Source organism: Myxine glutinosa, chromosome 4 (genome assembly GCF_964187855.1).
Source record: "Myxine glutinosa chromosome 4, kmMyxGlut1.1, whole genome shotgun sequence".
NCBI classification, from domain to species: domain Eukaryota; kingdom Metazoa; phylum Chordata; class Myxini; order Myxiniformes; family Myxinidae; genus Myxine; species Myxine glutinosa.
In genome coordinates, this window is record NC_136264.1 from 200,786,771 (window position 1) to 200,799,793 (window position 13,023).

General features: G+C 43.4%; 1 protein-coding gene across 2 annotated transcripts in view; it reads left to right on the forward strand.

Annotated features, from left to right (window-relative positions):
• Positions 1-5,476, forward strand: part of POLR3A (RNA polymerase III subunit A) — a 76,436-nt gene extending 70,960 nt beyond the window's left edge. For both annotated transcript variants that reach the window (XM_068114239.2, XM_068114240.2), the window contains exons 16-18: positions 844-966; positions 1,057-1,221; positions 3,862-5,476. In XM_068114239.2, coding sequence (XP_067970340.2) covers positions 844-966; positions 1,057-1,221; positions 3,862-4,446 — 873 coding nt within the window. In that variant the 3' untranslated portion in view covers positions 4,447-5,476. The remainder of the gene's footprint in view (positions 1-843; positions 967-1,056; positions 1,222-3,861) is intronic.
• Positions 5,477-13,023: the final 7,547 nt, after the last annotated feature.

Genomic DNA, 13,023 nt, shown 5'->3' on the forward strand with positions numbered 1-13,023 from the left:
CTGCCTGCAACCCTCTTATGGTTAAACTGCCAAAATCAAGACTCTCTGCTCACCTTCACTCCTTCATTCCTCTTTTCTCCTGCCTCTGGAACAAACTCCCCCACTCCCTTCAATCCCACTCCTCCCTCCAGGTCTTTAAAACAGCTTTTCACCACCATCTCTTATCTTCCCCCATCCAAAACCTTGATCTTTTCTACCCCCGCTAATTTCATCCCAAATCCACTTTTTGAAATACCAACTTCTGTCCTGGAAGTCCTTCGTGTCCTTGTGTTTTATACTTCTCCCACCCCCCCCCCCCCCCCCCGCCCCCATTCCCACGCCTCCTCCCCCCAAGCCCTCTCCCTCCCACACATCTCCCGATGTCCCTGCTCTCAAATGTTGTGTTTGTGTGCTTCCCTTTCTCTCCCCATCTTGTCTACCACTCCCTCTTTTTATATATTTTGTCTGTCTGTCTGTTTGATTTGTTTGTGAAATAAATGTTAGCTCTTTCACGAGCCTCGATTTTGTATACAAATAAATAAATAAATAAATAAAACGAACAAAAATATTAATTCTATAACAGGTTATTAAAACACAATTGTGTTTTTGTGGCGGGGGTGGGGGGTGCTGGTGGTTAGAAAGTGGTCCAAAACAATGTGTGAAAAAGGAAAAGGCACTTATTTTGTTAATTCTTATCTTTTTGGCCATTTCTGTTGTCGAAATGTTGTCTAGAAGACTGTATTGCTCCACCATAGATGCTTCACAAAAGTGTTTTCATATTTACAGATTCATACAAAATGTAAGAGCAGATAACGATGTTTGGTCCTGATGTTCATTTCTCCCTCGGATGGTCTTTGTTATCAGGGCCGAATAGAGAAAACACTCCTTGGAGAGGTTGCTGAGTATATAGAAGAGGTCTTCCTCCCGGACAGCACCTTCCTTCTTGTGAAACTTGCGCTTGATCGTATCCGCTTGCTCCGATTAGAGGTATGAAATGGGTTTTGGGAGATTAGGTAATTGTGAGTATATCGATTATGATCAACACTTTGGTACTTGAGGTACCCTTATCTGCTGCAGGTCAATTCTGAGACTGTTCGCTACTCGCTGTGCACATCAAAGTTGCGCCTTCGCCCTGGTGATGTTGTGAGCTATGGCGAGGCCTTGGTTTGTGTGACTCCTCGTGAGAATGCCCGTAGCTCTCTCTATTATGTGCTACAGAGCCTCAAGCAAGAACTCCCAAAGGTGAGAGCGAGAACTTGAGTGTCTCCAAAGATAAATGCACTGACACAGACACTGCGCCAGACTGCACCTTACATCATTATATATACAGACTTGGCATTTAATATGGAATATTTTTTTTGTGGGGGTGAACTTACTTTTCAAGATGTTTTAGAACCTAAAGTTCATTGGAATTATCTTGAAATTATTCTAGATTTTGTTAATGTGACCTTTAAAAGAAACAAAAACCACATTTGACATTTCGAAACAAATAAATTGATCCTTGAAAGTGATGTAAACTGATATCGAACTCAATTCATGGACAGTACTGTGTTAAACTTCTGTACGTTTTCCAGAAGTATCTTTATTTTGCACATTAGCCAAAATTTTTTTAACAAAATCAAAAGTTAAATTACGACTGGGATTACGGACAGTAAAATTACAGTTCAGTACTTCGTGTAACCCCCACGAGCATTCAGGAGAGCACGTACACGTTGAGGCATGCTGTTCACGAGATTTGCCAAGGTTTGGACAGGAATCGCTTGCCATGCAGTGACAATAGCCTGCTGCAATTCACGCACAGAGGTCGGCTGCTGGTCCAAGTGGTCAATTTGATGCGTTAATTCTGCCCACAAGTTCTCTATCGGATTCATATCCGGGGACATGGCAGGCCACTCCATATGCTCTACACCACGGTCAGCAAGAAAGTGTTGGATCATGCGAGCACGATGAGGCCGTGCATTGTCATCTTGGAAGACAAAGTTTCCTCGAAAGGCTGCACGAGCAAATGGAAGCAATGTTTCTTCCAGAATGGCCCTGTACTTGAACTGGTTCAGGTTTCCATTCAGAACAACCAGGTCAGTTTTGCCCCCTGCATGAAAAGCAGCCCAAACAGTCACCCCACCACCTCCAGCTTGGACTCTTGGCACGATACAATCTTTGTTGTAGGCTTCATGCACTTGTATGCGCACTCGGACGCGGCCATCTTGACGATAGACCATAAATCTAGACTCGTCACTGAAGATCACGTGATTCCAGTGTCCTGGCTGCCATTGACGGTGCTCTCTGGCCCACTGCAATCGGCGCTGGCGGTGTTGTCTGGTCAGGCGTGGCTTTCTCAGGGGACGCCTAGCACGATAGCCTGCTTGAACCAGTCGTTGGTTGACTAGCCTTCTGGATACAGGCACATTTGTCAGTTGCTGCCACTCAGCCCTAAGCCGATTAGCTGACTTGGTACGGCCATTGCGGACTAACCGGTGAAGCTGGCGATCATCCCTCCTTGTGGTTCTGCGGGGACGTCCTGCCCTCGGTATTGGAGTAGGGACACCCCTCTGAGCATTTCGTTTCAGGATCTTTGACACCTGACCTTGAGTGATGCCATACTGCCGAGCAATAGCACGCTGTTTCATGCCGTAATTTCGTAAAGCCACCACTCCATGACAAACAGCATTGTCGAGTTGACGGACCATCTCCAGAGGAAGCGGCAATAACTTTTGGAGACGTGCAGCAGTTGTTTTCCACGAATACAGAACGCAACAACCCTTGTATATGTATACCCGACTGTGAAGCCAATCATCAAATGCACCTGTCCGTACATTTTGCCACGCCACCTGTGATATAATCCTGTTGTTGACTTCTTGCTGCGACAGACAATCGGTGACATGGTTCTTTTAACAAATAAATCACCAAAGTGTAAAAGAAACTCACCAGATTGATATACTGAGTTAAGAAAGTAAACCCAAGTCAAGAAAAAAAAGATATTCCATATTAAATGCCAAGTCTGTACTTGTACCAAGTTTGACTTAAGTTTTTGTTAAAGAGATAACTTAAGAATGGTTGAAATTATCTATCGCGGATGGATGCATGGACAGACGGACAACCCCCCTGGAGCGTAATGCCTAGGGTGAATTTGTCAGCCAAGGCATTAAAAAAACGACTTGGCCAATTTCCACCAAATTTTACAAACATGCTGGGTCGACACATAAGATCAGGTCACAGGTGTAGGGTACAAAAAAAATCCTCCCCTCCCCCCTCCCACAAGGTACTAGATGGAAACGAGGGGCTCCTGGCACATGTGCATTGAAAACGTTTGAAATATTTTAATTAACGTCGTGTGTGTGTGTGGTGTGTGTGTGTGTGTGTGTGTGTGTGTGTGTGTGTGTGTGTGTGTGTGTGTGCGTGTGCGTGCGTGTGCGTGCGTGTGTGCGTGCGCGTGTGTTTTTTTTTTTTCATGTTCGTTCGTTCACGGCTGCAACCTCTGCCAGGAAAAGCTCACCCATCATTTCCTTTTTCTTCGCAATCATTTTTTTCCTGCCTCTGTTGGGTTATTTTCATCAATGTACATTTGATGACTGAGAAGATGGCAGAAATTGTGTTGCTCGGTGACTTAAAGCTCTCCATTTGACTGAGCAGAGCAAGAGTGAAGTGCATCATCAATTCCTTATACATAGCAAATTGAGCAGAATTTGGACCCAAACTGCAATGACCAAAATTGATCACGTCTGCTTCCACTAACGAGGAATAAAACAGAAGCCACATACATTAATACAACCTAGTTGAAGTTTAAATCATGGTAGATTGGTTAATAAGGGTGTAATGAGTGTAATGAAGTGCTAAGGTATTGGAGTAATCGTAACGTTTCTAACCCCAATGCATCTTGTACAGGTTGTTGTGCAGGGAGTTCCCGAGGTTTCACGAGCCGTCATCCATGTGGATGATACTGCAGGAGATGGAAACCGCTACAAGCTACTTGTCGAAGGAGATAACCTCGGCGCAGTAATGGCAACGCATGGGGTCAAAGGTTCACGCACTACTTCCAATAACACTTCCGAGATGGAACGCATATTGGGCATCGAAGCAGCACGAACGACCATCATCAATGAAATCCAGTACACAATGGTCAACCACGGCATGAGCATTGACCGGCGTCACGTAATGCTTTTAGCAGATCTCATGACGTACCGTGGGGAGGTGCTTGGGATCACCCGTTTTGGCCTTGCCAAGATGAAAGAGAGCGTGCTCATGCTTGCCTCCTTTGAGAAGACGGCGGATCATTTGTTTGATGCTGCCTACTTTGGGCAGACGGATTCGGTGTGTGGTGTCTCCGAGAGCATCATCTTGGGTATTCCCATGGGCATTGGAACGGGCATTTTCAAGCTGTTACAGCAATCGCAGCGCAGGGTACCGGCAGCTCCACCTCGCCCACTTCTCTTCGATAGGCCCGAGATGCACCCTCATTTTCCTCTCTGATGAATTTACCTAACTTTTAATGATAGTAGAATGGCTTTTCTCTCTTTAGGCCTTGGTGCATGGAATGGTCTACATCTTTTATTTGCATTCCCTTTCATGTAACCATCGGTTTATTCAAAACCCTGGCAGCTCGAAAGCAAATACACAAAGTTTTTCTGACAATGTCCCTCATTTCCTGCATTTTTAAAAGGGTAAATGCAAAAATACCCAAAATACTTTGAGCTCTAAGTGTATTATGAATGTGAGAGCACCGTGAATCACTTTCACACAAGTCAAGTGTCATGTGCTTTGGATTTTCAAACCAGCTCTTTCTACTTGCTGAGGTGCAACATGAAGTTCCAATTTCAACAAGCACAAGATTTCCTTTGTGTTGGACATCTGTGAAACCAGTGTGACGAGGTTCTTCTTCAGTTCACGTTTTGCACCAAAATGCAATCTTCAGTGATGTTCAGGGAGGATAAAAGTAATTTAAAAGCTTTATTTAAATTTTCACAGTTCCTATTTGTTGCTTTAATAGGATTTCTGTTCTCTTCCCTTTCTGAGGATCTCGTATTTGCTGTACGAGACTGCTGTAAAGATCCGCTTGAAATTTTGGGATTCTCCTGTGAAATACAAGAATCTAATGTCACATGTTGTCGTGTTTGCATCGAATCGATTGTCCATGCAGGTGCAGTATTAGTAGTTCTGATCGATGCGGGTCGATTTGTTTCGTGAGGTTCTTCAATCATTGATACTAATGATTGATTATATCATTTGTTCCTGTTTAAGGTGGAATGCCTTTAACACAGTTTATCTTTTCTCTTTATTTTTCTGCTTGAAATGCTTCTTGAGGATGTCTGGCAAAGTGCTTGTCGTGCTTTGCTGCAGATTTAAAGAATTATCCGGAAGTGTTGTGTTTTTTTTCAGTTCCCTGATTCGGCAGCAATCGATGTTTCATTTCCTTTGGGGTTTTGTTTTCCCTGTAACTTGTAAATACGAAGGTCGACACAATGAATGGTAAGAGATTAAAGTGTTATATAATGTTGGAAAATAGTTGGTCGCTGTTGTTTTTGCTTTTTCTTTAAAGTATGTTGGTCAGGCAGAAGATTGTATCTTCTTAATAAGGAATATTTTGTTGGTAAATATCATTTTGAGTTGGAAATACAAACATTTTGACTTTGTCTAAATGTAGGATGAGGTCAAAGGTTAGGTGGACCCATTGGTTGGATAGGACCAGTAACGAGCGGTTTGATTTGATCGACAACTCCACTTCACACTTTAAAGACCGAGATGACCCAAAAGACCCTGAGGACCCAAAATACACTGAAGAACCAGATGACCCAAAAGACCTCAAGGACCCAAAAGACACTTAAAGACCAAAAAGATCCCAAAGACTATTAAAGACCACAAACGCCCCTGTGGATAAAAAAAATTAAACAAATGCTCACGGGAAAATACCAGCGTGGCGTTTTGGTTTCAGAAATCTTGATTTAAAACAAAGTGTAAAATAAATCTGTTAGTTTAAAGGAGTGAAACGAAACAACCCTTGTACTTGAAAGCAGCAAGAAGTGCTTGCTAATATGCTTGAGTGTGCATTTCAGCACCAATATCTTGACCAAGATAGCCTGGTTTTTGCTTAGCCGAGCCCAACCAAAGCATTCTATCAGATGCTGTGCCTTGACAACTCAGCTGAAACCAAGATGTTACCAGAAGCTGCGGTTTGCTGATAACTGAAAGATTGGTAAACCTACATCGGAGTTTTTTTGTATATATACACAAAGAATTAAGTTAAGCACCCCTACACAACGAATTAAGGTAAGCACCCCCTAATATATATTCTTTGTGTATATGTATACATTGGCATATATTCTAAGGTATGTGAGATCAAATAATGATTGGTATGACATTAGCAATTATCCATTGATGAAATTGAGTGATCAAAGTGAAAAAATGTGATTGGTTGAGTCAGTGATCCGATCACGTGGGTCCTACACACGTTATTGACGCAAAGATCGCTAGAGGTCTTCTCAGAACAATGACTGTACGTTAGAAAACATAAACGTCATCCACACTGTCCGTGATGGACCTATAGCTCCATACTTAAATTGAGGTGAAAATATGCCTAAAATTCCCAAAAAATTTCACCTTAAATTATTCAGAATAAAATATTGAAAACGGCATGATTGTTATGTTTTTATGTGACCATAATATCACTTCTCCAGAAAATATAGCAATATCATGGGTATATTACACTGTTTTGACGACAACAAACTTGTAATGTGCGAGGTTGTAAAAAAACGGGGGGGGTGCTTAACTTAATTCTTTGTGTATATATATATATGAGAATTGAACTTTGTTGGTTCAGAAGCGAGCTTGGTGTATGGCAAGCGACCTTCTCCACACTGTGTTTATCCAATAAGTTGGTCTGGAAGTTAACGTGAAGCTCAGTGAATTTGTTTGAAATAAATTGAAGTGCTTCCACAGTTTCCACACCCCAAAGACCAGTTTAGACCAGCTTGCACCCTTGACCATTGAGAGCTTTAGACCACTTGGACCTTTTGAGATTACAAATAAATTTCCATTAAATAATAGAAAGCATCAGAAAATGCAAAACCCGTCCACGTCCATTTGTATTCAGATGTCTTCTTCTTCTTCCGTATGCTCAAAATAACAAATGGTTAAAAAAAAATACAACAACAACAACAACAACAACATGCATTTTAAGGCCATTTTCCCTGCTAGAGTGGTGGTTAGCCTTGCGGTCCCCATGACTGGCATGACAATCTTCTCCATCTTGCCCTATTTTCTGCATCTCTCCTTGTTAACCCCCTTGCCCGCATTTCTTCTTCCACTATCTTTAGCCAAGTCTTTCTCGGTCTTCCCCGTCCTCTACTTCCTTCTACTTTCATTTCCATCACGCTTCTCAACCAGTCACTTTCATCCTTCCTCAACACATGACCAAACCATCTCAACCTGTTCCTCTTCACAGCATCAATCACAGGCTCTATTCCCATCATTTTTCGCAATTCATCATTTGTCTTCCTCTCTCTCAACGATACTCCGCACATCCATCGAACCATTCGCATTTCCACCCTTTCCAACCTTCGTTGCTGCTCTACGTTCATTACCCATGTCTCGCTCCCATAAATCATAACACTTCTCACACATGCAGCATACACCTTTCCCTTCAGCTTCAACGACACTCCCCTCCTCATCAGCACGCCACTCAGTTCCCGAAACTTCTTCCATGCACATCTCACTCTCGCAACCGTTGCCGAGTCTGATCCACCTTCTCCATTCAGTATGTCTCCGAGGTAGCGAAATGTTTTCACACCTTCCAGCTTCACGCCGTCTCCAAGATCCAACTCAACATTTCCTCCATGTGCAGCTCCCTCTGTGCACACCTTACATTTGAATGTAGCTGCCACACTGGTTAATGACCCTCTCAGACCACTACATTTTTGATGAACCCACTCAGCGCACATTGCACATTGAATGGAGTTCACTCCGACACCCTTCCTGCACACAGCACAGGGCCACTTCCCAGTTCTTTCCACCTCACCACATGCTTTACCACTTGCCATCACCTTCGTCTTTCCGATATTCACCTTCAGACCTTTTGTCTCCAAACATTCCTTCCACTTGTTCATCTTTTCCTTCAGTCCATCCATACTTTCCGCAATCAACACCAGATCATCTGCACACAACAACTCCCACGGTAAACCCTCCTTTACGTTCTGAGCCAGCACCTCCATCACAGCTACAAATAGTAGTGGACTTAGTACCGACCCCTGATGCACTCCCACCTTCACCTCAAACTCACCACTGTTCCCGTCCTTCATCCTTACAGCTGTGCGTGCTCTTTTGTACATTGCCATCACTACTCTGATCAACCATTCCTCCACTCCTAACTTCCTCATTGCCCATGTCAATACTTCGTGTGGAACCCTATTGAATGCTTTCTCCAGATCAACAAACCCAAGAAACAACTTCTCCCTCTTCTCCATGTACTTCTCCTGCAACTGCCTCACAATAAAAAGCACGTCTGTCGTTCCTCTTCCTGGCATAAATCCAAACTGCATTTCGTCGATCTTCACTTTCTTCCTTATCCTCCTTTCCATCACCCTTTCCAATACCTTCATTCCATGCTCCAATAACTTTATCGCTCGGTACGAGCCACACTGTAGAGGGTCACCTTTCCCCTTGTATAGAGGGACGAGGGTACTCGGTTCCCAATCCACTGGAATGCGGCCTTCTTTCACCGCCAGATTACAGATCTCTGTCATTCTCTTCACATCCCAACTTCCTGCTGCCTTCAACATATCTCCCACAACTCCCATCGGCCCTCCCGCTTTTCTACTCTTCATTGCTTTTATCGCTTCCTCAACTTCCTTCTCAGTTATCTTCTCTGCCGGTCCTAAAACTGGGTTACTCTCTATGTTGCCATCCCATTCATTCTCTGTATTCAACAGCATTTCCATATATCTTTTCCATCTTCCTTTAATTCCATCTGGGTCCACAACGATTTGTCCCACTTCATCCTTCAAGCAACTCACCCCCATCACATCACACCTCTCTTTCGCTATCTGCTTTGCAATCCTGAATACTGCTCTCTGACCCTCTTCCGAATCCAAGCGTTCTCCGAACATTTTCCTGCATGCCTCCTGCGCCTTTGCTACCTCTTTCTTTGCAGCCTTCCTGGCTGCCTTATAACTTTCATGCTCTGCTGTTTCTGCTCCCGTACCCTTCGCCTTCTGCCACTCCTTGAACTTCTTCCTCTTCTCGTCAATCCTCTTTCCAACTTCATCATCCCACCACCATGTTTCCGAGTGCCTCGGTGGTCCTTTTGTCCATCCACATACCTCACCAACGGCTCCCAACAGACTAGCTTTCATTGACATCCAACCACTTTCAAGCTCAACCACATCATCCTCTACCCTACTCAGCCTATCTTTTAATGCCTCCCTTACTGTCACCTCTTTCAACCTCCACACCTTCATTCTCGGTTGATACTTCACCCGCCGAGCTCTCCTCGCACCTTTCACACTTATGTCGCAGACAACCAAGTGGTGCTGTGAAACGGCCTCCTCCCCCGGGATCACCTTTGTGTCCCGGAGGTGCCCCCTATCTCGCCTACGCACCATCAGGTAGTCAACGGTTGTCGTCGACCCACCTGACGTGTATGTAACAAGCTTATTATCCTCTTTCTGGAACTGAGTATTACAAATCAACAAATCAGCTCCATCAGCAAACTCCAAAATCCTTTCACCTTCTCCATTTCTCACATCATATCCATAACCCCCATTAACTCCCTCAAAACCATCCATACTCCTTCCCACATGTCCATTTAAGTCTCCTACCACAACAACTTCCTTATCTTTCACATTTTCCATCAGCTTCTCTATCGCACACCAGAACTTGTCCTCCTCTTCATCGCTCCGACCAACCTGCGGAGCATATCCCGAGATGACGTTCACCAAGAGCTTTCCAATCATCATTTTCACCATCATCAACCTATCACTCACTCTAGTCACACTCACCACACTCTACAAACTCCTCAGAAAACAGGACACCAACACCATTCACGCGCTCCGGGCACCCTTGCCACACAAACTTGTATTTCTGTCCCTGCCTACCCTTCACCATTCTCACACCACTTCCCTTCCATCTCGTCTCTTGCACACAACATATGTCCACTCTTCTTCTGACCAATACTTCCACCACTTCTCCTGATCTCCCTGTCATTGTCCCTACATTCCATGTCCATCATGTTTAACCATTTAAATGGTTTAAAAAACTATAAAATGAAAATTGATAATTTTACGCAGCCTTGACCTTTGACCATTAGATCTAAAAATAAAAAGTCAGGTTCTAGCTTTTGATTGGTGAACCAATTCTGTGACCCAACATGCAAATTCTTTAAATTTCAGGTCAATTGGGTGAATATTGGTGGTTACGCAACCCTGACCTTTTGATCAAATTATTAATTTGTTTTATCCATTTCTCATAAAGCTTTGGTGATTTGATGACAAAACAAGTGGTAAATTGAATGAAAAATGATTTTAGTTGATGCTGACCTTTGACCTTTTGACAAAATTATTAATTTGCCTTCTCCATATTGTCATAATAATGCTTTGGTGAAAATTCGATGGTAAAAAAAGTTACGGCCTGGACAGACACACACAGACAGACACAAAGAGGTGATTACAAAACGCAGTCTCCTGATGTGCAGGGGACGGGCTAATAATATCACCAATATTACAAAATAATTTATATGAAATAAATGTTTGTTTTATGATTGGTGTAAATCATGACAACATAGCAACTCAAGTTTAGTCAGGTCATTATCCTCAGTTAAGCCCCTTTTTCTGCAGTGACATGTGGTGAGGCGAGCGGAGCGAGACAATCCACGCTAGTTCTAACAATACAGGTTATATAGGAAAACACAGATCTTGTCTCAGGATCGATATTATAACAATACAAAGTGATATGCCCAGAGACAACTTCATCATGGGAGATTCCAATAATCTTGAAGGCCTTGTTTTCCATGGCCGTCAACCTATGGCAAGATGTCAGGCAGGGGAGCCAGCCCAGAAAGGAGAGCAGTACTCCATCAAACTGCAAATAAAAGCCTTGTAGGTAGATAGGCGTTCAGGTGTATGAAGGAAGGACTTTGTTCAACAGATGATGCCCAGTCAGCTGCTGGCTTAAGGGGTTTTAGCTATCTAAATGTGGGCAATGTGTTTGAAGGGTCACGGGGTCTCGGCGAGCGGTCTAAAGAGTATAAATGTCAAAATAGTCTAATACCCCTTAAGACCCTTTTGACATTTACACCCTTTAGACCGATTTGACCCTTTATATACCATAGGAGGAGAGTTTGGTGAGCAGAGCTGGGTGCCACACCATATCGAAGGCACGAGATATGTCAAGGGAATGAATGAATGATCGTTTTAAGGCCATTTTCCCCGCTAGAGCGGGGTTTAGCCTTGTGGGCCCCATGACAATCATGGTTCCCTGTTTGAGGCAAAGTTTTTTTTTATGGCCAGATGCCCTTCCTGACACCAACCCTTGGTCGCCTCTTCGATGCACAGGGATATGGTGTACCTATTCTAAATTGGGGTACACACCGTGATCATTCATCCCAGCAAGCTGGTACTCAATTTGCCGACCTCGGAAGGATGACAGGCCGAGTCAACCCCCCTGGCGTTAATTCAGCGATCGACCGGGATTCGAACCCAGGATCCTAGAATCCCAAGCCGGCACCCTAACCGCTAAGCCGAGACAGCTCTAATTTCCTGTTTGGCATTGCGGACCTCCATCCATTGTTGAGACAGCAGAAGCAGCATGTCCAGAGTAGAATGACCTGGTCTGAATGCAAATTGATGATCAGAGATCAAGCCATTGGAGAAGAGGAAGGATTTGATATCAGAAGCAATGATGGATTCCATGACTTTGCTGATAATTTGGAGCAGGCTCATTGGTCTGTAGTTGCAAGGATCTGTTTTTGCACCTTTTTGTGTAAAGCGGTGATGTTTGCTGATTTTCAAGATGCTGGCAGATGACCTTGAGCAAAAGAGAGGGTGAAGAGAACAGAGAGAGGGTGAGATAGAGCGGCAGGGCAGGATTTTAGGACCCGTGGGCTGATGCCGTCTGGTCCAGTTGCAGAATCGGCCGAGGTTTGACAAAAAACTTCCCCACATTGTCAGGAGAGAAGGACACAGAGTCCAGGACCATAGTCAGGTTCACTATGTTTTTTCGTTCAAAATTTTGGTAGATTAGCAAAACTATACATTTTTGGAATATTCAGAGCATGAGGAATCCAAAAATTAATGTTTACATTTGCGTAGACACCTTTGCGAAAATGACACTCAGGACAGTGATGAAGATCTGTAAAAGCATATTCCTGAACGGTATAGACCTCGTAGATCCTGTGTGTAGGACTTATAGTTCAATCTGATACTACCTATAACTTCCTATAACAACCTATAACTTCAAAGGACTTGCAATATCATGTATTATGTAATACAGTTATATCACAAATATAAAGACAATGGTTTTCAATTACCTTTGTTTGTTGCTTTTCTATAATCCTGAGCACTATTTTGAGGCCTTTATTGGATTCCTTGACCCAGAAAACATAGGACTAGCATATTTAATTAAGTCTCTAGGTTGACTAGAAGCCGAGATCATGCAAAATATGTATTTTATGGTGGCCATTTTGAAAATCCAAAATGGCGGCCATGCAGGTGTCTGTGCAAATGCCAACATTGATTTTCAGATTCTCCATGCTCTGATGATTCCAAAAATGTACAGGTTTGCTAATCCCAAAATTTTGAAAGAAATTATATTTGTTAACATAGTGAACCTGACTACCAGCTGGGTACGACTGGGTAAGGTTTGGGACACAGCCAGAGATGGGTTTGGGACACAAGATTTTGAGGCAAACACAGAGTTGAGGTTGAAGGAATCTTCAAGTTAAAGGGTTGAGGAACTCAACCATTTTGAAATTGTCACTCTTTCGTCTAGACTCTAGACTCTAGATGGTGAAAACTTTCAAAGAATGGTGATAAAAATGCCCGTCGGGCGATCCGAGTCAGA